General features: G+C 55.6%; 2 protein-coding genes across 7 annotated transcripts in view; one reads left to right on the top strand and one right to left on the bottom strand.

The window, feature by feature from the left end:
• Positions 1-435: 435 nt before the first annotated feature.
• The window catches only part of RASSF4 (Ras association domain family member 4), a 31,581-nt gene continuing 4,185 nt past the window's right edge, over positions 436-27,831 (bottom strand). The window contains exons 1-11 of one of the 6 annotated variants that reach the window (XM_026481576.4): positions 23,706-24,035; positions 22,623-22,719; positions 20,662-20,737; positions 11,442-11,584; positions 9,955-10,046; positions 8,894-9,051; positions 5,221-5,322; positions 4,892-4,943; positions 4,222-4,343; positions 3,272-3,369; positions 436-1,959 (exon numbers count right to left, since the gene is read on the bottom strand). In XM_026481576.4, coding sequence (XP_026337361.2) covers positions 1,899-1,959; positions 3,272-3,369; positions 4,222-4,343; positions 4,892-4,943; positions 5,221-5,322; positions 8,894-9,051; positions 9,955-10,046; positions 11,442-11,584; positions 20,662-20,737; positions 22,623-22,719; positions 23,706-23,739 — 1,035 coding nt within the window. In that variant the 5' untranslated portion in view covers positions 23,740-24,035 and the 3' untranslated portion in view covers positions 436-1,898. Of the gene's footprint in view, positions 1,960-3,271; positions 3,370-4,221; positions 4,344-4,891; positions 4,944-5,220; positions 5,323-8,893; positions 9,052-9,954; positions 10,047-11,441; positions 11,585-11,722; positions 12,288-20,661; positions 20,738-22,622; positions 22,720-23,705; positions 24,036-27,831 lie in introns of those variants that run through there. The other 5 variants (XM_026481578.4, XM_057308476.1, XM_057308474.1 and 2 more) reach the window with 5 other exon arrangements.
• Positions 14,217-16,817, top strand: DEPP1 (DEPP autophagy regulator 1). The gene is made up of 2 exons (XM_026481583.4): positions 14,217-14,316; positions 14,877-16,817. The coding sequence occupies exon 2, from the start codon at positions 14,903-14,905 to the stop codon at positions 15,527-15,529; it is 627 nt and encodes a 208-aa protein (XP_026337368.2). The 5' UTR covers positions 14,217-14,316; positions 14,877-14,902; the 3' UTR covers positions 15,530-16,817.

The following is a 27,831-nucleotide window of genomic DNA, read 5'->3' as shown; positions in this document are numbered from 1 at the left end:
CTAGACCTGAGCTTGTGAATATGGGTTAGGGTGTAGAACAAGCTGGGGAAGCCGGTTTAATTTGTTTTCTACCCTCCCTGAGGTGCTACTGCCGTCCCATCTGAGCCCCGGCCTGGAAGATTCCTATGGTCCTCCTGATGCTGAGATTCTGTGAATCAGGGTGACCCTATTGCTCAACCTCCAGGCTGCCCACAGACCCCCAGCAGTGATTCTTCCTCTGTGCCCTTTGGCTGCCTTTGTCCTCAGGCCCCACACACGTCCTCAGGATATGCACTGAAATGAAGGAGTCGTGTTGGGGTCCAGAGCAGCAGGCTGTGGCTCAGCTTGGGCTCTTTTGCCAAATTTGGCCACACATCCTGTAGGATAAAAGTTTCAGAGGTTAGAGCTTGGAGTCAGGGTGGACACATACACAAAAAGAAGGCTTGGTCCGAACTCTTCAGTTCAATACAGCACACCTTTATTGAGCACCTAGGAGACTAGGAAAGGGAGGGAGGGCAGAGATGACAGATACTGACTGCAGGGGATCTCCCTGGGGCACCTCTGCACGTCTCTGTGACGATGGAGCTAGGCCGGGGAAATCCTGGCATGAAGCTTGTCCGGAACAGTGGGTCCAACGCAGCATGGCTGCTCCCAGGCTCTGCTCTTTATGGGTGTTGGGAAGGAGCCATTGCATGGAGCAGAGCTGGAATGTCTCTTATACTGGGAAGACTTTATAGTTCTTCTCTTTATATCCACTATCCACAGGCCTCAGTGGGGAAAGAATTTGGTTTAACTTGTTCTGTTTTGGACAAACACTTCACATGACCAATGTAAACTGTTGCATAGTTTTGCAAAGGCCTTCCCATTCATTCCAGAAATTCTCCATCGGTTGACAAATCCAAATTGTTCTGGCCCCAGGGAATTCAAAGCCCTTTCTCCTCAAATAGACATTTCTCCTCATTGTGCCCCTTTGATGGGAAGTGTGGAGGGTGAAAGAATAAGCCCAGAAAGGGCAAGAGGCACATGGGCACCCACGGGACAGCGGCTATGGGGACTGAGCAGTGCCTTCCTGAGCCCCTGCCTGAGCCCTGGGCTCTGCCGCACTCGGGCTGGCCTCCTTCCCGTGCCATGTGGGCCACCTCCTCTGTGTGATAAGAGTGCCATATTTTCTGCAGCAAGCTCCTTATAAGAATTCTTCAGGTCCCAACAAGAAGTTAGAAGCCAGTGCTGCAGAGAGAGGATGGGATGCTCATGGTCTTATCCCGGGTCTGACCTCTGCTGCCGGGGCGCCAGGCTGTGTGATGCTCACAGGGTGGCACCAAAGTCTTGGAGCCCAGGGATGCCATGGGAAGTGATGGCCAGAAGCAGGACACATCCCATATCTGCTGGCAGCCCCTGCTTTTCGCAGCAGAGTCTCGAACAGCAGCATGAGGTGAGGGCAGACAGGGTTCTCAGGGTTCACGTGGATGAGGAGGGCAGGGGCCTGTGGCCAGGCAGAAACTCTGAGCCCAGGCACTGGGAAAGCAGATAGAGCACACACCCCACAGGCTCGATCAGATACTGCTCTCCTGAGCAAAAGAGGTGTGGCATGAACAGGACCGGCCACGCTATCCAGCCACATAATGTGGCCAGTGCCCCAGCTTCAGGGCTGCTTACTGCCCAGGCAAGCCTCACACATAGACCCCACCAAGCAAATTCATGGCTCCTCGGGCCTGGCTCTGGGCCCAGTGAGTGCTCAGCTTGGAGCCAAGAGCCAGGGACACGGGATGCATGGTACTGAGGCAGACAGACATGCAGAAGCGCGGGGGCTAGATTCCTCAGCCGGTGGCTCTCAGTCCGTGTGACCAGTCAGGGCCCGGCCACCCGCACGCAGTGTGCACTGGCTGTGGGGGGCTGCAGGGGAGGCCGGTGCTGGCTGGCTACTTGGCCTCCACCAGCTGCTCCAGGCGCTGCAGCATCGTTAGACGCAGGGCTTGGAACCTGGAGAGAGACACAGCCAAGAGGACTCACTGACACGGGAGGACACAGGGCGAGGGGGACAGAGCCAGGGAGCGCACAGATGGCTGGGCCAGTAGACCCAAGGGGGACTAGCAGCCCCCACCTCTCCTCCGCCAAGGAGAGGGCAGACCCAGGCCCACACCCTGCAAGACCAGCAGCTCAGAGGAGCGGTCAGAGGGGCTGCAGACCCTGTCAAGCTTCGAACGCAGAATGTGCTGTTTCTATTCCAAAGATTCTCCAGTACAGAGAGCAGCATGCTGGGGGGCGGGGACAGGGTGGCAGAGCAGGGATCGGGAAGCCTGCATTCAGGCCCAGGCTCGTCAGTGACCTGTGCGGCAACCTTCCTCACCTCGGGCCTCAGTTTCCTCTCTGTGCCCTGAATGGACCGGCCAGGTGACCCCCAGGTCCCCTTCCAGCTCCCAGACCCTTCAGCAGACTGCATGGTGGACTGTCCCTTCCGATCGGGGGTCTCTGCTGACCTCCCGAATGGGGCCTCACTGCACAGACGGAAGGTTAGGGTGGGGGATAGGGGGAGGGCTGTGGCTTTCCAAAACTCATTCAGCCAGAAACCGGAATCCAAACGAGCGTCCTGATTGCAGGCCTCTCACCGTGAGCAGACTGCCTCCTTCCCTTCCTGAGGGCACTCCAACCCTGGCCCTGGCTGAGTGCCCCACATGCTCCCTCCACCCCACCCTTCACTCTGCAGAGCGACAGGTCAATCATCAGTGGATGCAGCTTGGCTAGCCTCACCCGGCCAGGCCTTGATGTAGCTTCCCCAGGAGCCAGCAGGTGACACCTGCTTGCCTTCCCACTGAACAGGTCCCCTGCACCTGAAAACCCCCAGCTGATACCGAAGGTTCCACCAGCCACTGCTTTTTGGCAGGTTCAGACCAGGCTGAATGTGCCCTGAGCAGGCCCTCTCCTCAGTTGCTCCTCCAAGGCTGTGTCACTAGGAGCTCGTGACCCTGGTCCAGCGCCCACCCGAGCTCCTGCCTGACTCTCCCGAGCTCAGTTTCAACAGCAGCGACCCTCCCGCGCTGCTGAGGTGCTGAAGCCAGATGGGGGGGTTTGCCCTGCCACCTGCCCTTTCTGCAGGCTGTCACCCCAGCTTGCCCGCACTACCGAGCAGGGGGCCAGCGGGCGGTGCTGGGGAGCCAGGCTGGGCAGGCCTCCCTGAGTCGGGCAAGCGTCGTGCCCCGGAGGGGAGAGCTGCCCAGCCCCGGCCTGGCGTCTCTGCCCTGCGCACTTGCCCTGCTGGTCAGGACCCAAGACTGGCTCCTTATGTGCGGCTTACTTCATGGTCAGTTTGATTATTTCTCTTTCTTCCTCTTCTTTTAATTTTTCAACAAAACTGTCCAGCACCGGCATTTCAAATTTAATGTACTGAGCGACCTAGAAAATCCAAGAACATTTTAATGTGCTTTAAATTAGAAGCCAAAAATGTGTTTTCTTTTCCTCAGGGCCTCCACAAGCAGCCAATTGAGCAATGTCTTATAGCCAAGGACGTGGCTGCCCTTCTCCCCACCCACCCCCAACACTCGGTCTGTACTAGGACGGAGGACAGAGAAGCCCTGCTCACCTCACAGCCTGTTATCCCTGGGAAGAAAGATGAAGCTGGATATTAGGAAAAGTATTGGACTGAGAGCAGAACTACACAGGGTGGTCTCTGGGGTGGGGGAGAGGAGCGCTGGGAACGCCATTGTTTCTCACAGTGGAATGAAGCTGCACTCCTCTGTGAATGGTCCGAGGGATACAGGGTCACTGGCCTTCCCCTTGGGTCCAAACCTTACAGGCCTTTTCTGTGCAAGGGAGTTCGGCAACATGCTCTTTCCTAGCCCAGGATGCAGGCTGTGGTGGGACGTAGCCACCTGTTTCCCTTCCATAGGCCCGGGTAGGCCCTACTTAAGGAGCACTTGTGTGGGTCTTTAGTGTAAGGACAACTAAACACGCCCTAACAGAGGAAAAGTTTCTGCCTGCCTGAGGGGAAAGCACAGGCAGTGGTTTTTAGGACCCCACTTCCGTTTTCCCTAGGCCAGCTGCTGGAGCTGGGGGGCACTGACTGACAGGAGGAGGGAGGCTGCAGCCCTCACTGTGCTGGGCCTGGGGCCCTTCAGGACTGCTGTGTGAGACATCGCTCCAGAGGGCTCTGGCCAAGCTCACCTCCAGAGCCCTGGGGAGTCCCCGATGCCGTCATCCAGCCCCTCCCTCAGGAGCAGGCCTCCCTGAGCCTCAGCCCTGACTCACATCGTGGGGAACTTCCTCGCCCAGGTCGGCTTCCATCAGGAATATCCTGGCGATCTTCTCACATGGCCCATGCAGGATTCTGGAAATCAGTGGGTACTCACAGTCTTTTAATTTTGTTCGCTCTGAAAAAGAAGGCCATTTACAAAATTCGTGGGGCATTAGGATTGCCCCTCTTTGTTCCGGGATGGGAATGTGGTAGAAAATGGATGTCCAGGGGGCCCGGGAGCCTTCTCAGACCTTGAAGAGAAGGTTTCCCTGAATGATGTGTGATTGTGACATTCAGCAAAGACAGGTCAGAGAGGAACAGGAGCCCAGGGAGTAGGAGACAGGGGAGAGTGGACACGGGGAGGCCAGGCTGCTCAGTTCCTGAGAAGCAGAACCCTGCACAGAGGGACAGGTGGGTTCTACAACAGCTCTCAGGGGTCGAGGGGCTTCAGCTCCGGCTCACAGCCCGTGATGTGCATCCCCAGCCCCTCCCAACGGAGTGAAGTCAAAGACAGTGGCTTCCCTTGTGGGTTTGGCGGGATTCTGAAAGGGGCAGCGAGTGTGCCTGGGTTTGGGCCCGGGAGAGCATTCACGGTGGCCCTCAGAGAAGGAGCATGGTCAGTGAGCTTGCCAAATGGACAGAGACTTTGGTTTTTATGATCTGGAAGCACAGGCAGACACTTACCCCCAGACTCATGAACAATGTAGAGCGCAAACTCACTGGGGCCGTTTTCCACCTGTGCGGGCAGTGACAGGAAGTCAGACCAGGGCTTTATGAGATGAGACAGGAAGGGATCCCTGGCAGGAACCACACCCCCAGTGCTGCACACAGAAGTGCCCAAGGATCCTCCCCTCTCTCTGCTTAAAATCCCAGGGACACCGCGTCAGCAGAGGAAACTCTTCTAGACCTTCTACCCAGGAACCGTAGGCAGCTTCCCCAGTCTTGGCCAGCTCCCCCAACAGGACCGCAAACCACCAGCATCCCGGGGCAAGGCCGTTCATGGCCAGACTCACTCGGAACTTGTTCAGCAGCAGGGTGAGCACGCGCACGGTGGTCATGGTGCTGTTGACCCTCACGTTGGTCACGGACCCATAGGCAGGAGTAAACACCGAGGTCTGCAGGGGGAGGTGGGCAGTTCAGAGCTGACACGGAGCTGACATCACGCAGGGTCTGGGCACACTGTCAGCCAAATGGTCTGGAGCGACAGGTGGACCTGGGCTCTGGAAAAACCTGTGTCTGTCTAGTCACAGATCCCCACACAGCTGTGCCCACATGTGGTGCACTTGGGGAAGCTGTAGCAGCTCCCGTCTTACAGAGGCCTGTAAGAAAGACGCCTCCAGAGCTATCAGGGCCAGCTCTCTGACCCTAGGGGCCAGGCCCATGGAAGTACTTCACAGGGGGTGAGGGAACCAGTCTCCTGCTCACTCTTTCTTTGGCTCAAATTGCCAAGTGTCTGTTGATTCTAAGACTGAAAGTTCTGGAATCTGTGTGCTCCTCCCCATTCTGCCAGTGGTAGAGGTTCTCAGTTTACACTGCATCAGTGTCCCACCTCTCCCCTTCCAATCTCTGCGCTTTCCATCCATTCTCCATGTTGCCGCCCAAAGGAACAACCTTTCAAAAACCTTGCAACTCCAAGTGTGTTCTGGACCAGCTGTATTAGCACAGGGTCTTGGCTCCCAGCCCCAGACTCCTGAATCAGAGTCTGCATTTTGAGGAAACCACCAGGTGATTCTCTCCACATAGTACAATTTGAGAAGTACTGTCTTCTGGCATAGGTCTAGTTAGAAGTATCTGAAGGCTTCCCATAGCCTAAAGAATACCATTGTTTCCTCCTCTCACTGTTTGCACGCGTGATACACTGATTCTCTCCATAATGCCCTGTGGTCCAGCCACACAAGCTCTTCATAGTTTGGGGGTCCCATTATACTCCTGCAGGTATCTTGCCTTTGCCTGTGAGACACCATATATATAGTCAACCGGGGCATCGCCTGAGGCTTAATAAGTCCTCAATGAGCACTAGCCGGGTTATAGACCTGCTAAGCATTTCACCTAAAATCTTTGATTTAATCCTTACAACAGCTTTTTGAAGTACCTGTCACTAGTACTCCTTTTAAAAAAGGACACAGAGTCTTGGAGAGACTTGTAGCTTGTCACGGTCACCCATCTAAAAAGGGCAGAGCCATTGGAAACCCCATGCTTTACCCCCATGGCACTGGAACCTCCCTGTGAGTCTCACTTCCCTGAGGTGAGCTCTTCCTTGCTTTCCAAAACCAAATTCAAATTTACACATTCCTCCTCTATGGTCCTAGCTCTGCTTTCCCAGGGATGTAACTGGGGCTCAGGGATATGAAAGACTTGCTCAGTGTCCCCAAGTACCAGAGTCAGGCTCAAACCCAGACCTGCTTCCTTCATAGTTGACATGCAGAATGACTCTGGGTTACACAGAAAGCCAGACTAGGCTTCCAGTCCCCAAGAAATATGGAATAGAGGAGTCAGGCTCTTTTAAGGAGAAGAAAGGTCTTGTCAACAAGACATCATTAGTGTTTCTTCTGCCTGGAGCCTTATCTCAAGATGATACTGACCAGCTCCAAGTAGTAACAAAGGTCCTATAGCTACTTTGCCATCTCTAACCACAATGGTTTCTCTCCAGTAGAACACATTTGAATCTAACAGCCAGGACAAAACAATGGGACAGGTACCAAGTTTCACTGAGTCTGGAAGTCATGCCAGCACTGCTGTGAATCAGAATAGTTTGGGAAAATGATTGAGTGAAGTAATGGTGTGCCGTTCTAAGAAATAAATCCAGAATAACAACGTCTGGAAGTCAATTCTAGGTGTTTTTGTTTTTATTTTACTTGTTGCCTGTGACTCAAGTACTTTGTCACCTGATTTCTCAGAACACTGATTCCAAATGGATTGCAAGTAAGGGAGAGAGAAGGAGCCCCTTACTCGGCCAGGAGATGGGACTCAACTGTCCAACACGCCTAAGGTACTAGTTCCCGTCCTGGAAGTTAGTCAGTTTGCCTGGAAGAATGAACCCACCTTCTTTTACTGGGAGAAAGAGCTGCCCAGACTGGAATGCAGGCTAGTGGGTTGAGGAGCCCTTCTTGCCAGGGGGGCTCCCATGGACACGAAAGGCTCCGATAAAAGCCCTCACTGTTCGTTTCTGTTCATTTCAAAGGCTACAGACCGCTCAGACATCTCCATGTCTCTGGGACATTTGCAATGACGACAATAACGTTTAATGTGCCAGGTGCACCTCTTAGAAATGAATGATTCCCTTAGCGGAGAGGGTGAATGTGCTAGAGATAAACCCTGCTATTTGTTACCTTGAGTCATGGATCAAAAGCTTCCTTTTTTAGGAATGTAGAAATACGAAGAGCCTAAACCCATGCAAATATTCTTTTAAAAATTTTTGAATAATTCCTCAAAATAGCATATACATGGCTAATATACTTACTGAACACTTTACAGACTAAACCCCTTTGGAACAAGATTTAAAGAATATTCAAGTCAGATCGTCGGTCCTTTGGCTAATCTAAACCATCCTTAATCTCTGCTTAACTTCAACCCTACACCCTCTCGGGAAACTATTCTCAAATAGTCCTGGGTTTCCGTGCACGTCGCAAGGATAACCTAGTGTCACCCATGAACACTTATTGCAGACCCAGACCAGAGTGGGGGGGAGGGGGTCCTGTTAGTAAGGCAGGGTCCCTTCTGCTTGCCTTGATGAATTCTTCACCCCAAAGTCCAGGGTACTCCAGAGCACTGGAACGGCCCCTCGCAGACCTAACCTGTGCAACTGTTCTTCAGATCTGACCCTGAGAGCTGCCTTTGCCAGGCCCCCTCCCCGTCCCGTGAGTCATCGCCTATCAAGACGGGCAGCTGCTTCTACTGGAAACCTCTGCCCCCATTTCCCAGCGCTGCAGGATGTGGCCCTGTTACAGGACACTCCATCCACGGCCTCACCCAAACTGCCACTCATGCCATTTATAGAAACAATCAACTTCTCCTTTTACAGTTTGGTTTGTTTAGGGACTGATGTCATCTGGGGAGGGAGATCTTTTCCTCAGGTCAGTACAATACATACTCGGACAAAAGGCTAAGTGCTGGGAACCAGGAGCAGTGCGGGTTCTCTGGGGCCCAGAAACACGTGCCCCTGGGCACACCTCAACCTAGGGCTTAAGCTACCCAGGGGGAAGGCCAGCAGCACATCGTGTTCCCGTGAAACCATCAGTTGAGCTCGGGTGGAAACCTCAGAGAAAATTGCCTAATTAGACATAAATTTGGCATTACTTTCCAAAGATCCATACAACTTATGAAAATGGATTGACAGTGAGTATGTGGTAAACAAAACAAAACAAAACAAAACAAACAAAACAAAACAAAACAAAACACCACCAACAAACCCAAAACAGGCTTTGGGGTCACCAGCTAGAATGTGGATTTTTTTGGGGGGGGAATGTTACTTTGCTGCGACTTTGTCGGCCATTTCTCCTCCGAGCCCCTGTCTCCGCGAGGACGCAGACAGGAGCGGGCCAGCACGCAGGGCCGCGGCCCGGCGAACGCTGACAAACCAGGGCGCCGCCTGGCCTTCAGAAGGCCCAGCAGCTGTCCCGGGCTTGGGGCCGCCTCCCTGCGGCCTCGGCTTCAGGGCCCCGGGGAGAGGCCGGGCTGGAACCTCACCTTGTGGTTGTAGAAGTGCCCGTTGATGGAGAAGCGATGTCGCCGGATCCTCTGGGCCTCGCCGGGCGCGCGGGCCCGGGGCCTCCTCTGGATCACGCAGGCTGCGTCGCTCTTGGTCCGCATCAGCTGGGGGGTCTCCTCGTCCTCCTCCAGGGGCTCTGCGGTGAGGACGGGTGAGAAGGTCAGTCCGGGCTGGAGCGAAGGGGCCAGAGCCCTGCTGTGGGCTGCGGTCGTGAGGCGCGTGGGCCGGGTCGCGGGAGCTCTGAGGTCATGCCTCCTGCAGCAGACGGGACTGCGGGTGCTGTGCCCGTGACAGTGGCTGCCGTCTAGCGTGGCTGATGCCCACTTCGCAGACGGGAGAGCCGACCCCCAGACAGGATCACCTGGGCCACCACGCCGTATGCCCGCGGCCTGGGCCTCCGTCTCTGGGCGCCCAGGGCAGGTGTTGGGCCGCCCCGCCCTGTCCTCTGAGCCCCCACTGAGTGTGAGGGGAGGACGCAAAGATGAGCCGTCTGGGCTCCAGAGTGTGAGGAAGACGCGTCCTAGAGGCCCGCAGGGCCAGGAGGGAGCCATGCCTGCTGCTGCTGTTCTCTCCTTTCTATAAAGCAGGGGACTCAGGCAAATTACGTCCAACGATGTCACCTCTGCTTCCTTTTCTTAAGTGAGGAGCAGAGGAGCGTGTCTTGTCCCGAGGAGGTGTTTAGCAAGGGCGTGAAGACAATACAGCCGCTCTGTGCTCCTCCACGCAGCTGGTCTTTCTTTTCTCTTTTCTTCTTAGAGACGGAGACAGACAGCAAGGGGGGAGGGGCAGGGGCAGAGGGAGAGACAGAGAATCCCCAGCAGCCTCCACGCCCAGCATGGAGCCCAACTCAGGGCTCAGTCTCACAACCCTGCGACCATGACCCGAGCCAAAATCAAGCGTTGGACGCTTTGGCCGACTGAGCCGGCCTGGCGCGCCAACACAACGCTGTTCCTCAGAGATGGTGGTCAGGAGCCGAGCCCCTCCTCTCCTACCCCGGCCAAGTGAGCTGGGGTCTCAGGCAGCTTGAGGGCCCACTTACCTGAGCTGTCTCTGGAACTCTCGGCCCTGTGTGTTGTCTGAGCGCTTGGCTCCTGGGCAGGGACCCTGCCATCCTGAAGAAGCGGCTCCTTTCTGAAAAGACAGCCAAGGTGCTCAGAGAGCTGCTGACAGAAAACAGGAGCTCAAGTCGCAGCGAAGAGGCTGGCTGCCTCTGTGGACAGGACACGGGCGAGAAGCAGGGCTGGCCGAGGTAAGGCTCTACTCCACACCGAGTTAATGTCAAGGATTAAAGAGCGGCAGAGGACTGCCACAGTGTCTGCTGCAAGGAGAGGGAGTGTGCCCTGCACACCCGAGCAGCTTCGTCCCCGCGGCAGACACAGGGACACACGCCCTGCGCCCGTGCGCTCCTGGGCCCCGCGCTGACTCGCTGACGGCGGCGCTGTCTGTGGCCCAGTGCCGGGCGGGCTCTCCGGGCTTCCCTCAGGCCTGAGGGCGAGTCAGGCAGGGGCAAGCTGGAGCGGCCAACCTCTGGGCTCTGGGCAGGGCGGAGTCCAAGCCCGGGAAGCTGGGGCCGGGCTGGGGAAGGCCATGAGGGCCTGCGGGAGCCAGGGAGGGGCAGGCGAAGAGCTGAACCGGGCTGAGAGGCCTCGGCGGGCCCTGCGGCCTGACTGCTCCTGCGGCCTGACTGCTCCTGCGGCCTGACTGCTCCTGCGGCTGCTTCTACCCTGGGGAGGGGGACTCACGAGTCACACCCGTCGCCTTTCTAGGAAGCTGCTCCAAACGTTCTACTCTAAGTCTGTATGGGGTGCACAGGGGGTGCCAAGGTGCTACGTGCCCTCAGAATAGCAACTTTGCTTGAATTTTTGAAGGGGAAAATGTTTTGAATTTTTGCCTCTTGGAAGGCTTCATTACATGCAGAAGCAAGTAAAACTCAGCAGCTAACTGCCCTTTTTTGGGGGGAGTCGGGGGGAGGAGGCAGATGTTTGTTAAGCGGTAAGGTAGGAAACGGTTTCATCATGATTAAAACATATTTCTGATATTAAAATAAGTCTGACATTAAGAGCTAATAAATTTATAAAAACAAATTCTGGTATTAAAATGAAAGTAGAGTAGTAGGAGGTTACATTTGTGTGAATTTTTAAGGGAGAACAGGGATGCTAAGAAACGTTTGTTTTGCCCAGGATGCTGGAAGCTCCCTGGCCACAGCTCCTTTCCTTATAGATAAGGCGGCTCCTGTGAATGTATGAGAAACACAACCGGAGGTGATGGGAGTCTGGAATATTCTCCAAGAGTGAGATGATTTGGTCATCATCTAGAAAGACCACTGTTGGCAGGTGAGGCCACGGGCTTAGGCAGTCACGGGGTGACGAGGATAAGGCTGGCTTGTGCTCTCATGTGTCCCATTTGGGAGCAGGGCTTTGCCCCGAGGCTGAGGACACCACCCCCTGGAGACCCCAAACAGTAAGCTCATGTTGAACAGGTGCCAAGGGAGCCACCTGGCCCTGCCTCAGCCATCCCAGCACTCACAGGGGGCAGCCAGGCTGGCCGGGTGTCCAGGAGGCTGAGGAGAGGTGCACTCGCTCCCTGTCGTCCTGGATCTGGAGCCGGATAGGTCGCCTCAGTCCCCAAGCAATGTTGAGAAGCCCCTCGATGATCAAAGCACCTTCTTCCTGTGGGGAACCCACACAGGTTAGCCTCTTTCCCCAGAGCAGCCCTCCTCAGGGGTCACTGCCCACCTTCCCTGAGTCCCCTTAAGGCCCAGCCTCTCCCCCATGGGACTCCCCTGATCATTCTTGCCCCAAACACACTTCTCCTCCTTGGGGTCCCGTCCTCCCTTGGGTGTAGGCACACGAGCCTCTATGTGCTCCAGGGCGTGAGGCCATGGGGCTGACCAGAGGAAGCCTGAGGCATGCCCTTCTACCGCTCAGTTCACGTCTGGTCACGGGCATGGCCTGGGACAGAACGGCTGAGTCAGGCGTCCCACAGGAACCCAGCTGCTATCCAGCAAGCACGTCCACACGGGTGAGGAAACACGTTCCAGAGAAGCATGTCCACAGTGACACTGGTGTTAGGCAGGGCTGTCTTTCCCCACCCCTCCCCACACTGCATCTGGGGAGGGGCCCCACGGTCACCAGGTCCTACTGCAAACGTGCTGAGGGCACTGGATTCCATGCCCACCAGAGCAGGGGTGGCTGCTCCTTGGAGCGGGGTCTCAGCCTCACCCTTCTCCCCATACTGCTCCCAACTGTCACAGGAGCCACTCGAGTGGGCTGGGCCCACCCTGATCTCTAAGCTGCCTTCTCTCCCGAGGGCTGGTCTTGCTTTTCTCACTACCTGCACGTTGCCAGCCCCCACGTTCCACTCCTGGCATGAACACTCAGAGTGTCTACAACAGCTTTCACTGTGTCCCCAACCAGCCTTGATTTCCCAAGGTCTGCACACAGCACAGCTACCGTGCTCCTGCCAGGCCCTGAGGTCCTAATAGACAGAACCCTCCGGAGGCACCCTCAGCCAGTTTCCCCTCCCACCCTTCAGGTCTTTGATTCTGTTTCTGACCTCTTTCAGGTTCCTATCCATGTGTGACCACCTCCAGGCTCTCTGCGCCCAGCCAAATTGCCCCACGCGTGTGCCTGGCCAGGCTGCTTTCAGAGCATCTATCTGATACCTTCTCAGCCCCACTGCCCCCAGAGCCGTGGTCCTCCCAGCTACCTGCCCCCAAGCTGCTTCGATACTAGCCTTTTGGCAATGAACGTGAAACATCATTCTCCCATTGTTATCTTATTTTTGGGCCCTGGGTGCTATACTCCCATTGCTATCCTGAACACTGCCTTAGATTCACGAATTCCATTTCTTTCTCCTTATAGGCATTGAAAGCCTTGTGAGAATAAGGGACCTCGTGGAAACATCTTCGTATCCCCGGAAGGGCTTACAGAGCTGTCCTGCAGGATCGATTTCATGGTAAGTTAGTAATCGCTTATAACACCCTATTATCCACAGAGAAAATAGTTCCACTCTGTTCAAGGTTATCAAAAATACACATAGCTTTTGCAATGAATTTGCACTTTTTGTTAAAAAAAGAAAACAACAACAATAAAAACAGAGCACTTTTTGATAACCACTGACATTACACAGTCCCAGGCAGGTAACTAACGCTCCCTGCAAAGGAAAGCCTGGATTGATTCACTGGAGTTAAAGGGGGCAGGAAGAAACCCCAAAATGGGGTTCGGTTCTTTGTTTTCTGTCTTGGCCTCAGATACCTCTGTCAGAGGTCAACACACTGAGAGAGATCCCCCCCGCCCCATCCGACACAGTCCGGCAAGCTCATTCACAGAGCCCCACTGCCTGCCAGCCCCACGCCGGACCCTGCGTGGAGGGAGATCAAGCAGTCACAGTCCCGGGTCTGAGAGTCAGGAGAGCATTTAGTGCTCGGAGGGGCAGAAGAAGACAGCGCCGCTGGGCCAGGGCCAGTGCGGCCGGACACGCTGAGGCTGGGCCTTCAGACATGCCATAGGAAGGCTCTGGAGACCTCTCAGTGAAGGAGATAGGAGGAATTGCTCTGGGTCTGGGAGCAAGGGGCAGAAACCAAGCTGCAGCCTCCGAGGTCAGGGATCAGCGACGCTGGGGTCTGCTGGCCTGATGTGACTCAGGCCCCGTGTCCCTGCACAGACAGCACATGTGCCCCCAAGCTGCCCCCCAACCACTGTTCCACTGTCCCTCAGCCTGGCCCCATCAGGGTGGAGGGGAGGCCCTGTCGGGCTGCAGCTGTGTCTGGTCAAATCAGAGGAAACTGAGGGCAGAGCAGAAGGACCTGCAGGCTCCCCACCGTACAGGTGGGGAAGGGCACGCGGGCCGGGGCAGGACTGGAATGTGGGTCCCACAGCCTCACATTTCCTTAAGTGGGGAAGTCACTCTGGGTCCTCTGACTCTGAGTCCCAGTGAACACGTCCCTTCTCACTGGGGCTCCTTACCTCTCCCTGGGCCTGAGGGGGCAGGAGCGGTGCCACGCCTCCCCTGCCCGGGAGAGTAAACATCCCCAGAGCCTCCCACAGCTCCAGGCTGCGGGCTGGGCCAAACCCCGCCCGCCAGGCTGTTTGCCTCTGAGAGCCTTCCTGTGTACTGCTATTTTTGGCCCTCGTGACAATAACTGATGGCCGGTGGGGAAGTATAAAAGCAGCTGCCAGGCCTCCAGGTTCACCGGACAGCTCGGGGAGGCTTGCACGCCGGACAGTGGCCTGTCGTCCCCACCGTCGTGCTCACCGTCCACCTCCTGGCCATTGCACACTGGACACCGGGCTCAGACTGCTGGACCCCCAACCCTCCACCCTGAGCTTCCTGGGTCTTCCCAAGGACCCTCCTTGGCTCATCCAGCAGCCCTGTGATCCCCAGCTTCCGTCAGCTACAGGTAAGAGAGAGCAACTTCCTTCTGGTTAGAGAAACGACAAAAAGGTTTTGTTGGACTTTGAGGGTGGGGACATGCAGGGCCTCACTGTGGGTCGGAGACCAGGGCATGCAGTGGATGGCAGTGATAGTGGCCGCGGAGGGCTTCGCATTCCTAGAGGGATTTCATTCCATGCGTTTCTTACAACACCCTTTCCAGGGGATATTTACAACCCTGTTTGATGACGGTCGCGGAAGGCTTGGAGAGGTGAGCTTGCCAATGGTCCCCAGGTCAGGAAGCAGCAGAGGCTGGTTTCACACCCAGGCTCCCTCTGCCTCCAGTCTGTTAGGCCGGGTTCTCTGATTTGTACGGGTTCTTAACAACAGTAACGTAGATTCTTGAGCACGTGGCTTTCAGTGTCAGCAGGAAGGAAGACTCCAGGAGTCCGAGCCTGGGCGTGGGTCTGCAGACTTCACTCCACTCTCAGGCCCGTGAATCACCCAGGCAGCCTCAGCTGAGAGAGGGGACACACGAGGGGTGACAGAATGGCAGACCCTCACCCCCAGTCCTCTGTTGATCAACAGGTCGCTGCTTCCAGTCGCCGCCGGCCATGAGGTCCCGGCTACTGCTTCCCGTGGCCCACCTGCCCACGATTCAGGAGACCCTGGAGGAGATGCTGCCCGGGGAGCCCGGGCAGGAGCCCCCGGCCTCCCCCAGCCTGGATGACTATGTGAAGTCCATTTGTGAGCTGGCACAGCCCACGTCAGTGCTGGACGTGGCCACAGCCGGGGCCCGTCCCAGCAGAAACCCCCGGCCGGCCCGGGCCTCCAAGAAGAGCTGCCCTGCTGAGTCCCTACAGGACATTACTACCCGCTTCAGTGGTCAGCAGCCGGCACCGCCCGGGGACGGCACTGTCGACCCCCTGGACTGGCTCTTCGGGGAGTCCCAGGAAAAGCAGCCGAGTAGGCGGGACCCACCAAGGAGGACTGGCTCCTCTGCGCACTCCTGGGGTCCACACAGACAGATGGACAGTGGCAAGGCCCGAGGGACCCCCAGAGGGAGACTCTGGGACGCCAGGGTGCAGGGGCACTCTCCGGCAAGACCCTCAAGGGACTGGCACCAGGACTCCTGGGCTTCCAGGCAACTCTGTGGGGCCGTGGCCTCCCCCCCAGCCCCCCGCCCCAGCAGCACCCTCAGAACTCTCTATCTGCGCCTCCCAGTGATCCAGGAGCTCTAACCCCTCCCCAATAAAGGCTTCTGTACAGAGCACGCTGGTCTGTGCACCTCCCCACCCTCCTCACCAGGTCTCTGAGAGGGAGACACCTTTCTGCAGGGGCTGCCTGGGCATTTCATAGCGAGACACCCCCGGCCCCATGAAGAGCGAGAACAGCCTATCTGGCCGCATGTGGTGCTACTGATCCTGCTTGCACTGTTCCTTGCTGGCTGGGCACCTTGAGCAAGCTACTTAACATTTCTGTTCATTGGTTTCCTCGTGGGTAAAATGGGGGTAATTAAAGGGACCCACTTTCTAGGCTGTTCTGATGAGTAAATGGGATAAAAGCCACATTCATCATGGGGCACACATTATAACCCCGCACACAGGCTTATATACACATCTGTGCAGTTGTTTCACAGGGAGGGACGTGAGGCCGGTGGCCGATGAGAAGCGGAGCTCTCAGCCACACCGGGACTTCAGAGCGAGGCCCTGCGCCCTCCCAGGTCAGCCTCCTGGCCCCCACCCTCAGAGCCTGTGCTCCATGCAGCCCAAGAGAAAACATGGGGTTTCCCCAAATGTACCTGCTGAGTTTGGGGGAAACCTGTCATGACGGCACCTGGGGTATCTTCGAGGCTTTAGCTCACAAGTCCTGTTGTGTCATTGGGAGAGTTTTGCCTATGCTGAGGCCAACACAGACCCCACACCAGCTCAGCTGGCGGGGTGCCAAACCACAGGACCAGGTGGCCCTGTCCCCACCATCCCCATCCCTCCCTCCACCCAGGGGGCTTCTAAGCTGTGGGACGAAGTGCAGGCTGTTGGCCCGCTGCCCTGCTCCCAGGCAAGTCCAGTGGCCAGGGCCTCACTCCCCTGGTCCTAAGGTCTGAGCCAGCCCTGGGTCCTCCAACCCCAGTGCCTAGAGGCATCTCGCAAGGAAGGAGATGAAGGTGAGGAATAGGGGAGGGGGGTTCCTCTTCCTCAGAGAGGCAGGTGAGGCATGAGAACTCAAAAGAATCAGGCCTGTTCCCTCGGGCCAGGTCAGAGCTGGCTGACCCCGATCTGGGCGGAAGGGACAGAGGGCAGAGGAGGACAGAGCTGGGGTCTCCACCAAGCTCACACCCTGCTTCAGCTTCCTCCATCTCCTTGCTCTGAGGATTATCAAACTATTTTCTTCCTTCCTTCTTCCTTTCCTTTTTTTTCTTTCTATTTTAAAGTTGCTTTGCACTTTAAAAATGTTTATCTGCCCTCTTTTGTGTGTATTTTGTGGGAAGACAGAACTTAAACCGTACATTTAAACATTTCAGACAAGTAATTTACTCAGTCTCCTTATCTGTAAAACGGGGACACCACCCCTGCCCTTCCCAGCCTGCAGGGGTTGAGGAATGGGGCACGTGCCCTTGGGGATGGAGTAGAAACAGCGCAGAGGAATGCCTGCGTCTGCCACAATCTGCTGGGTCTCTGGCCTGCCCAAACCCGCAGGTCTCTGACCTCTGTTGGCAAATAAGTGCGGGGCAGCCTTTAGCCAGAACACCAAGAAGGCGGCGGGGGGCGCGGACCTGGGAGCGGTGCTGGCCGTGACCGCGTGGGCTGGGCTGGCCTCACTGAGCCCCTTCTGCGAAGCTGTGTGAAACTGCCAGAAGGAGGCAACTAGGATGAGGTTGGCCAATTCCCCCCACGCTCAAAAACCACACGGCTATGTTTGGGAGGTCAGACAGGGCTCTGGGCTCCTCTGCTCACATCCCCTGATGTAAAAGAACCTAATGGCACCTTCAGGAAGTGCCAAAAAAAAAAGATAATAATAATAATAATTGAATAGAGGGCAGGAAGAAGGGGGTTCTGGCATTATTCCAAGCTTCCCATGGGACAGAACAGCCTAGCAGAAAGTCCCCGTGATGGGGGTCCTATAGAGCAGTCTCGTCCTCACTCGCCCCTGGAGTAGGGAAGGGACGCAGTGCCCTGACCAGGGGGCAGTCTGGGAAGCACTTGGGAGCTCTCAAGGGAACATATCCACGCTGAGTACTCAGCCGGGGGCCAGTGGTCGGTCAACTGCCCGTCATCCCTGCCTTCAGGCATTAAAGGAAGGGGGACCCTTATAAGAGGGAAGGGGATCCTGACTTTCTCCATCCTGGGAGAGGCAGAGACCCTGAGTGAGGGGATGCTCCTTCCCTTTCTTGCTCTGTGCAGGAGCCTGGGACCAAGCATGGGGACTGGGCGTGGTGCGCGCTCACGGCCACCAGGGGGAGCACGAGAGGCCGGCTCCCCTCCCGGGCCACACGCTGGTGCCCAACAGGAGGCTCCTACTTTCCATCACAGTGATGTATTTACCCACTGGTATTTCTGGGTGCTCCATTTTTCTTGGGAGCAACCAAACAGCCTGGTGAAAATGCCTTGCTATCTTCAAAAGGCACAGACTGCTCCAGGTTGCCCGTGCTCTCCGTTGTAATACAAGCAGAAGTGTCCCAAAGGCCAAGTTTCCGATACAGGAGGCTAGTGCCTGGGCTCCTCCAATCGAGGCGGTGAGTACGGGGAATCCCTTGCCCTTTGGAAGCTGGGGGAGAATTCGCAGGGGAACACTTGCCCCAGGGCGTGGCCCCTGCTCCCTGACACACTTCATCGTGCCACGTTTTATGGACCCCAGAAGAGACCAGGAGGAGGTGTCCCCAAACTTCAGCCCTCAGGCCACCGTCACTCGGGGGGAGGCCTAGTGACAGCAGGGAGCGTGGTCTCTTCTGGAGCCCCACACGGCTCTGGGAGGGCACAGGCGGTGCTGAGCCCCTCCGCAGCTGGAAGTCACCCTAGCTTGGTGACTGAAGGTGACAAACAGCTCCCTGCGTCCTTGAGGCCTGTCAAAGCCGCATGCTGGCCATGGTGTCGCTGTGTGACAAACGCCTGAGCTCAGGTCTTGGAGCCACGCTGGCCTCTTCCACCTCCTGCAGTGTTGTTACCTTGCAGGAGAGACTTAAACTCTGAAAGCCTCAATCTCTTTGTCTGGAAAATAGCCATTCCCATGTCACACCGCTCTTGAATCACAATAAATAACAGAGGGGCAAAGTACGTGGGGCCTGGTGCCTGTCTGCCCTGCCCTCAGGGCCCGCAGTGCCTGAGGAGAGGCCAGCCTGGGGCCCTGCGGCAGGGGCCTGAACGGTGAGTTCCCCAAGGCCCCCGGAGGTCCCGGATCTGCACTCGGAGAAACCGCAGAGGCCTGAACACAGGGTGGTGGGTGGGCCATGGAGGCACCTGGTGTCCAGGAATCAGTCATGCATTCAGCGTCAGACCTCTGTGCTGCCCAGGCCTACAGTGCCTTTGTGGTGGCGGTCACCTCCCCCCCCCAAATGCATACTCCCTTGCGCTGGCACCCCTTGGCTCTTCAGGCTGCGGAAGTTTCCTGAAAGGTACTTTTTGGCTCCAGGGAGACCAAGTCAGATCCTCATATCTTCTTTAGGTTAAGAACAGGAAAATCCCCGTCTGTGGGGCGTTAACTTCTTCCTACAGGGGACTGGTGAGAACTCCTCTTCCCCTTTTTGGGGTCTCTCACTTTTCCACGTGGACTGTCCCATCACACACAAACACAAGGCATAGGTTTGGGGCTTCCCAGCCTACGCCCCACACGACTGTTCCCGCAGAGGGGATTGTCACGGGGAATCCCAAGGGCCAAGGCCAAGCTCTTAGAGGAGCAGTTCTCAAACTTGGCCTTCATCGCAATCCCCTGGAGGGCTTGTTAAGACACAGATGGGAACAGAAGAAGTTTCTGATTCAGCAGGCCTGGGGGCAGGAGGGCCGTAAGAATTTGCATTTCCCATCAGTTCCCAGGGACCTTAGGGCTGCTGGTGTGGGGGACAATGGGTTGAGAGCCGCCAAGTCTTAGATCAATCACAGAATGGCCCAGGGCTGGGGAACGGGGCCCAGCCAGAGGACCCCAGGCCCGCCTCCAGCACAACAACTCCTCACTCAGCAGCCTAGATCAACACTGCCCAGCACGCTCGCGCTCAGGACCCATCTCAGCTTGCCGGGGCCTGTGCCTTCTGGTTAGTCACCCAACACCCATGCTGGGGTGGCACCCTGTGCGTGGCCTGGGGACGTGAAACCAGCCGGGCACTCAGGTAAGAAAAGAAACAGCAAAACCAGAGATAGCAGGGCTGTGGCATCAGGGCCCAGCTGGCAGCAGTGAGGAGCAGGGCTGCGGTGGGCTGGTGAGACAGGTGTCAGAGAGCGGCTCTGCAGAAAGAAGCCCGGGGCAGGCCGAGGGGGCTGAGCGGGCCCAGGGGATGTGCGGTGTGGGGCGTGTGCCCTTCCAGGTCATCCCAGCAGCCCGGTGCTGCCTGGACCACGCGCCAGCAGCTTCCCTCCCATCCAGGCTCCCGGGCCGTGGGACAGTAGCCTGGCCTGGCCTGCACTGCACCCATGGAAGAGTTTTGTTTAGCCCTCATGGTGTTTTGAGGTTTGGGAAATTCCACATGAAATTCCAGATATCTACACTTCTTTTGAAAAATCAGAAAGAGTCTGGCTATCTGCAGCCCCCGCTCTTGCCCAGCAGCGTCTGCAGACGGGACGTGCTCTCCCGCGTCCTCCACTCCCCAAGCCTGCCGGGCCTCTCACATTCTGACCTGCCTGGCCCTGTGAGCACCCTTTGCGGAGCTCTCCTCCATTTCAAGGCTTTCCTCTGATGTTTATTCTGACTGGCAAACACAGAGACTGCTTTCACTTCTTGTTGGCCCTGTGACCTTCAGCAAACCAGAGCCCCGTGTTGAGTTCCTTATTTGTGCTGTGGGACGGGCAGAGAAGGGACCGGGCTGTGCGGTCTCGAAGATTGCAAATTCCGGTGTCCCCTGGCAGTTCACCTAGGCAAAAGTCCCAGGTGGAAGGGGGAGACCCGCAGGTGATTATTTCCACCTGCTCTGAACTCCTGTTGAGTGTGGAGGGGATGCTCTGACCCACAGCACCCCCTACAGGACCTCCAAGGAGACGGCCTGGCTGCTGGTAACCTGGTCTCTAACTCAGAAGATGGGCGACCTCATAATTCGTCACCCAAACTGGGACACTTCTGAGAGTGAAGGGAATGGTCTCACTAACCTGGAATAACAGGTATAAACCAGGACTGTCCTCAGCAAACCAGGGTAGCTGGTGGCCTATGAATAAAGAAGAGAAACGGGCCTTACCTCTCGGTGTCTCAGCTGAAAGCTTCTGCCCTCATGGTAGCAGTTGTAAGTTTTTAGCAAGCTTAAGAGCTCCGACCTGAAAAGGTAAAGACACACATAATCGTGGGGCGTGGCAGGGCTTTGGAGCATAATGACAGATGTCTTGCCAGCTACACACAATCAGAGACTAGACTCTGCCATCAGACACACGCCTTTCAGTCTTCTAGAGGTTTCCCACGTCAGCCCTTGTGGAAGGTGTAGGGGTGGGAAGAGGACAAAGAGAAACTCACAGACGGCCCACGTAGTTGTGCAAATTGTGTGTGCACACTTTCACTATCACAGATGAGAGCTCCTGACAATCTACCTGTACTTCACCTCTGAGTCACTTCCTCAATAAATCCCCTGAGATTGGATTATTAGCCTTTTAAAGACTCTTGCTCTTTCCCCCATATTACTTCCTCTAAGGGCCTGGTGTGGCTGCTGTGGGGGCACCACGAGGGGAGTCTGGCTCTTCCTCGTCCCGCCTTTATGGAGGTATGATCGAGAGGGGACGCTGACAGCTGTGAGAGGAGATCCTGAAGGTCTGAGGGAGGCCACTCTGCCCCAAACGCCCCGCCCCCGGAATAAAGAGGGGCCGTGGCAGACAGAAGACAATCCCTGCACCCCGGCGGGGCTCTGCAGGTGCGTGCAGGCCCGCACATAAGAAATGCGAGCCACGCATGTCATTTTAAATCTTCTCGTAGTCACATTCCAGAGGAAAACAAAACAGGGGAAATTCGTTTTCAGAATGCATCTTATTTCACGACACAGTGTATCTAAAATAGTATCATGCCCACATGGAAGCAATATAAAAATGACTAATGAGATCTTATCCATTATTTTATTTTGTAATGAGTGTTCTCTACCTGTCCAGCCATACGTCATGGGCTTGGCAAGCACCGTGGCTCGCAGCTCCCCTGCTGGACAGTTCTAGAACCTCTTCAGGCAGTGCCTTTGCTGACCCTGGAGCGACCCAGGGTATGGATGAGCAACATGTGCCGTTGGTGGTTGGGCGTGCTGCCCGTTGTGGGGGCGAGGGTGCCTGACAGGGGAAGGGATTTGCCTGTGATTCAATAAACATGACGCCGTTAACACAGCAAGAGTCAATGTTGCACGTTCACTGTGCCCGTAAGTGTGTAAGTGCCGACCATGAACTTGTTAGGACACATATACGTGAAATTAATCATGTTATGCTTATGATTATGATGTTTCCCAAAGTTCTATTTAATATTATTCTTATTATAAAATTTAAACAAGGAAAATGAGGGTGTGGGCAGCCCTGGCCATGGAATGCCGTCTGTTTTCCTAGGTCTCTGAGAGGAGGACCCTGGAAGGAGGACAGTGAAAGCTAGGAGACTGGCTTGTCTTCAACGTGGCAGATAGGAGCTGCTCAAATTTAGAAAATATTTGGACTCAGGAGTCAAAATGCAAGATAAAATTTAAAAATATATACTTTTCTTTAGTTCAGAAATGAATTTGGAAAAGTATTCTGAACACTTTTTATGGTAAGACAGATAGTAAATAAAATTAAAAGTAAGCAGAGCTAAAAATCATTATCAATAAAATACACTTTTTTTCAGTAAAAACTCCAAACCTGTATTGAGTTTTTTTTCCCTTTTTTTCTCCCTGAACTGCTTAACACGATAAGAATGTTAGAATTTCTCTAGCTTTTGAATCAATTAAATGCCATCTGTGCAGAGTCACAGCGGACATTGGCATGCCTCTCCTGCGTTTGTGGGGCTGAGGAGGCAGGGGTCAAACCCACATCCCAAAGAGATCCTTGATCTCTGAGGAGACAGGCTTTGAGAAGTGCCCCCCATCAGTGTCCCTGGGGCAGACACATCGTCCTATCTATGATAGGTGCCCAGAATCCCTCCACCCAAAGTCTGTCTGTGGCAGGGAGTGGCCACAAGAAGATCCCTTCCCTGGACGCAGAGGCTTACTTCAGGATGGACTTGCAGTCGCTGATGGGGACATGAGAACTGGGCGGACAGTCTTCCTTCATCTTCCCCTCTCGTCTGCAGACTCGGAAGTTACCTGCTAGGAAGAGGAAGAAAGACAGGTGAGCCTGGAGAAGTGCTGGCCAGTGCCATGTCCAGAGCCCTGGTGTGCCAGCCTGTGGCTTCAACCTCACTTCCCACCTCCCATCCTGCCCGCACCCCTACTTCCTCCACTCCTTGGCACAAGGTGGCCACAGCTGAAGGACCAGGCTCAGAGGACTTAATGGGGCCCCACACCCTCCCGGGGCAGCCAAGCTCCCCTGGTGGGTGGGAGGGAATGGTCAGAATCGCTGAGCTAGCTGGCTCCCAGGACCCGCCCTGTCAGCCCCTCTCCCAGAATCTCTCCATAATCCCGAGGGATCTGGATCAGTCTCGTAAATGTTTCAGACCACAGGCTCTCTTCCCTCAGCCGGGACACCCTGAAGGATGGTTTCTGCCTCCATTGCTCCTCCAAACCCCAAAGCACCCTGGGCCTTTCTCCTCCATTACCATTGAGCCCAGGCTGGTGGCCCCATCACTGCCTCTGGAGCCAGCCCACCTGGCCCAGCTCTCCTAGTGATGGGTTAATCGGTACTGTGGTCACTACATGCGGGAGACTGTGTTGAGCATTTCTATGAGTTATCTTATTGACTCCTTACAACAACAATATGAGGTAAGTACTATCCTATTCCCATTTTATAGATGAGAAAACAGGGACAGAAGTTGAGTACCTTGCCAAAGATTCCCAGCGAATCAATGGCAAAGTCAGTATTTGAGCACAAGCATTTAGATCCTAGATTCTGGCCTCTTAACCCCTTCCCTGTATTAATCTTGCACAATGACTTAAACCCTCCAGCCTTTTCTCAGCTACGCAATGGGGTGATCTCTGCCCTATAGGATTGCTAGTCGATTCACACATGAAACTGTGTCTTCACAGCCTGGAAAGCTTTGTGGAGCTGCTGAACCCTCCCGGGGAAATCCACTAGAGCTTTCTCTAGCTTGTGGCTACCCTGCACAGATTTCTACTTCTCTCCCTCTCCAACTTACTCTGGCCAAGAACTCTCTTCTCCAGGCACGCCATGTGTTGGGCAGGGAACCACAGCTTCCCTCTCTCTCTCCCCAGTCGTGGCCCTGTCTCTCCTCTTCTCTCAAGTTGCCGCTAGGACTCCGAGGGGTTAAGTCACACTGGGAAATGGCCCAGACAGGGCACACAGCTTGTCCTTCACATCGCAGAGTGGCTCCTTCACAAAACCCCAACGTCTGTTCACAAACACCTGGCTCAGTCAGGTCTTCCCCACCTCTGTGTGCGTGCACCTGTTCCCGGGAGTTCAAGGTCAGGTTCCACTGCTGTTGCATTAATGTCCTCAGAGCGCTCCGTCCCCTTTGGCCCTGACTCTGACCAGCCGAACACCCTCTCCTCCCACCTGTTTGACACCATCCACAAACAAGACAAGCCTGCCTTCTGTGATGGCATGAGGCCTGAATGAGCATTTGATTCTGGAAGCAGGGAAACATGGAGAAGGGGGATGAACTGAGACAGGTGGGCTTCTCGGAGACCTCAGAATCCTCCTATAAATACCTCCGCTCCGCCTGGGTTTAGAGGGAGGCAGAACATGGCCTAGAGAGAGGTTAGGCCCCTGGCTGTCGCCACGGCGAGGCCCTACCCTGCAAGGGCGCAGGGTTAGGCACCACAGGGGCCGGGTGCGGGGGCCTCGTTGTCGGGCAACAGGATTTCAAAACCGGGTTTCAGTTCCTCAGCTCCGCAGTCTCCAGTGGAAAAAGTGATCAGCCAGGCTCCCTGTCTGGGGAGTTCCTCACACACTTCCACGCAGAGCTGGCTTCAGCCCAAGAAAAGTATCTGGCTTTCTCACTCCACGTGGCTTCTGTGGGCCCATGGCACAACTGTGTCTTGCTTCCTGCAGGCTCATGGTGGCAGGGCCAGATTTGCCCAGAAGTAACAGCAGGAGGTTTTTTCTCTCGCCTCCTCTGTAGCCAGCTTCTCTCCCACCCTCCTCACTCTCTGCTCTGAGCGCCAGCCTCCCTGAGCTGCCCTCATTTCTCCTAACGGGCTTTCTGCTTTGTCCTCCTTCCGGGTCTTCACGGTGCTGTTCCCTGTCCTCCCTGCCCTACACTCTGCTGTGGGCTCCACCGGAACCCCTGCCACAAGAGCCACCTCCTCCAGGATCGGGAGACGCCTTTCCGGTCCAGCCCTGCTCTGGGCTCCTGGCTGTGCCGGGTCTACATGGCCTGACCCGTGTGTGAGGGAGCTGGGGGGGGGGGGGTAGGTGGGAGGGGAGGTTGAAGCTGTGGGCCTCCACACCAGGGACAGGACTTTTCTGGCTCACCTCCTGTTTCCAGCCCCACACCTGAGCCTGACACCCAGCAGGAGGTCCACGGTGGCTGTGAAATTATTGGATGACTTTGAGAAGCCTCACGGGGTCCTCCAAAGTCAACGTTCCCAGAGCCGTGCCTATCCAGCTGGAATAAAACATGTAAACGTCTCCAGGGGTCAGGGAAGTGCCTCAGCTGAGCCACTGGTCAGTGGAGTCCACGGGGAATTGGGGGACACATTCCTTCTCTGGAGTGCCATGAGAAGCCAGAAGTCTGGATGCGCGCGGGCTATATTTCTCTGTGTAAAGGTGGACGCTGTGGCCGAGACATTGACTGCCCCCGGAAGTCTTTCCAGGGGAATGACCTGTGATGGCTCACGTTCCTCAGCCCCCTGTGGGGCCATGTGACTAGCACGTCACATGTCACATACAAGAAGGGTGGTGTGTCACTCTCAGGTTAGTGCCTTCGAGCCGTGTGTGACCCTGTTCTCTGCCATGGTGACCCAGAAAGCCACATGTCCCAACTGGTGCAGCTTCCAGATGGTCAGCCTGGGTCTCCGAGTGCCTCTGTGGACCAGAGTCCTCGGCCAACCCACTGTGGAGACGGACTGGGAAAGCAAAATCATGCTCTGCTGGGAAACGCTGCTGGTGCCCCAGGGATTTGTTACTGCAGCATAACCTAGACTATCCCAACTCATGCAGGAAGTTATTCAATTAAAAATATACAGTTAAAAATAAAATGTAGCCAGACAAAACCCACTTGCAAGACAGATGTCTGTAGTGGGGCTCCAGAGTGGGACTTCTGATTCAGCACAGGACCCAGTTTACAACACTGATTCTCCCACAGCATGTGGGGAATATGCCGACACTGCTATGTAGCAGGAAAACTTGCAAGTGGGGCCTCTGTAAGTCATGCAATGATTAGTGATTAACATGCTTCCTGAAGAGCTCTGGGCCGGGAGTGGCTGAAGACCCTCATGGCTTCAGTTGTCGGCCTTTTCCTCTCTGTGCCTTCATTTTCCCATCTGTACAATGGGACTATTGATCTCCAATTTTCTCAACCGTAGAACTTTTTGTTCAAATGGAATACTTATGTAAATCAGGTTAAAGGGGGCTGCTTGGGTCAACCGTGAGGTGAGTGGTGGGGAGCCCCATCCAGGGCTTTGCCTAAGACTCTGGATAGTATTATTTGTAAAGCACAGTACTAAGTAACACGTGAGACCTTCCCTGCACTGACCTTCCAGAGAGCTTTACTGTCTAGAATCTGCTCTTTAAAAGGACATGACCAACATGCTGAGCGACTCCAGCTGGGGTTGGGTGGCACCAGCGGGGGAAGGAGTCAGGAGGAAAGTGAAGAATGGTCTGGGATTATAGATGGTCAAGTGAAAGGAGAAAGGGGAAGGTGACCCATGGGGCTAATAGCTCAGCTCAGCAGGGATGGAGAAGGGGGCATGCCATCCCAGGGGAGGGCAGAAGATGGGTGAGCAAGGCTGCGGGGTGGCAATGAAGGGGACACGTCAGCAAAGAGGGTCTCTTCCAACTTGCTGGGCTGGGTCCAAGCCTTATGGGGTAAGAAACTCACCACCCTGGAAAAACAGTCTCTTCTTGGAGACACGTATTTCAGTGTCTTCTGACCATCATCTATCTCTGATTCTCACATGACCACCCTTCCACCCCAAGTAGACAACATCTCCACGTCCCTGAGTTCCAGAGCTAAACTTGGGGGTCACTCGCAGACTTCCCCTGCAACTCTGAACACCGTGCATTTGGGCCTCCTCTACCAGACGGACTCGTTCTGATCATCCCTGCGTCTTGGAGAGATCTCGAGTGAGGTACACTTGTAACTCGGAGGCCATTAGAGACAACTGCGGAATGAGAGAGCTGCAAGGCAGGGAGAGAGAGGCAGGGAGGGGGGAGAGAGAGAGCGAGCAAGCACCCCCCAGGAAGAAAGCAAACAGAGATCCCTCTGTGTTCAGAACACGCTCCCCAAACTGCCCGTTAAACATTCACTCTCCTCATGCGCTGGACAGGGCCTTGGAGAATCTCCCAGGGAGCGCTTTTCAACCTTTAATAAAACACACAATCTTACTTGTAAAGGCAGAAGCCCAACGCACAAGCAGATGAAAGCAAAGCTACTTTGGCTGGGGCGGGAGTGGGGGAGAGGACGGGCTGGAGCCGGCCTGCCACCCAGGCGCGGTGTAAAAACCCGAGTGACAGACGCAGCTGGACAGGCCAAGCCCTGCGGCTCTGGGAGGCCAGCCCTCTTTGTCCCGGCCTGCTCCCCTCCCCCCTGGCCCCAGGGCTCGGCTCAGGCCTCCCTGTTTTCTTCTCAGGCTGGAGGAGGCTCTGTTCACAACCGGAGGACTCAGAGTGCAGCCAGGGCTCCTTGTCCCCAGAGAAGGGGCCCCAGGGCGACGCGCCAGCCACGGTTACCTGTCCCCAGTGAACAGACAGTGAACTGTTTCTGCTTTCCACGTCAGTGGCTGCTCTGCCGGCCGTGCAGAGGGGCTGCTGGGGACGGGCGGCACCACAGCCTGCCCTGGCTATTGTCCCTGGCCTTTGATTTGGGACAAAGGACACTGAAGCCTTTACAACTGCTCGGCTTGGCCCATTTTGCCCCTGTTTGTGGTCATGGAGCCGGTTATCACAGAAGAAGGCAGCTTTGTGGCTCTTCGGTCACTGCTGCCACCCCATCCTGCTGGCCAGGGGCAAAGGAGAAAAAGGCTAAGGGAGTGGGGTTCTCGTGAAGCCAAACTGAGTGCATTTGAAAGCCTTTGCTGTCGGGACTCTGTGCTGCCTACTTTTCCAAACTCTTACAATGCCCTCTCTTTTCATAAAATGAT

Source organism: Ursus arctos, unplaced genomic scaffold (genome assembly GCF_023065955.2).
Source record: "Ursus arctos isolate Adak ecotype North America unplaced genomic scaffold, UrsArc2.0 scaffold_7, whole genome shotgun sequence".
Classification (NCBI taxonomy): Eukaryota; Metazoa; Chordata; class Mammalia; order Carnivora; family Ursidae; genus Ursus; species Ursus arctos.
The sequence above is the reverse complement of the archived record's forward strand: the minus strand, read 5'-3'. Positions and strand labels throughout refer to the sequence as shown.

Coding starts and splice junctions, on each gene's coding strand:
- DEPP1 (XM_026481583.4), top strand. CDS start 14,903: ATGAGGTCCCGGCTACTGCTTCCCGTGGCCCACCTGCCCACGATTCAG.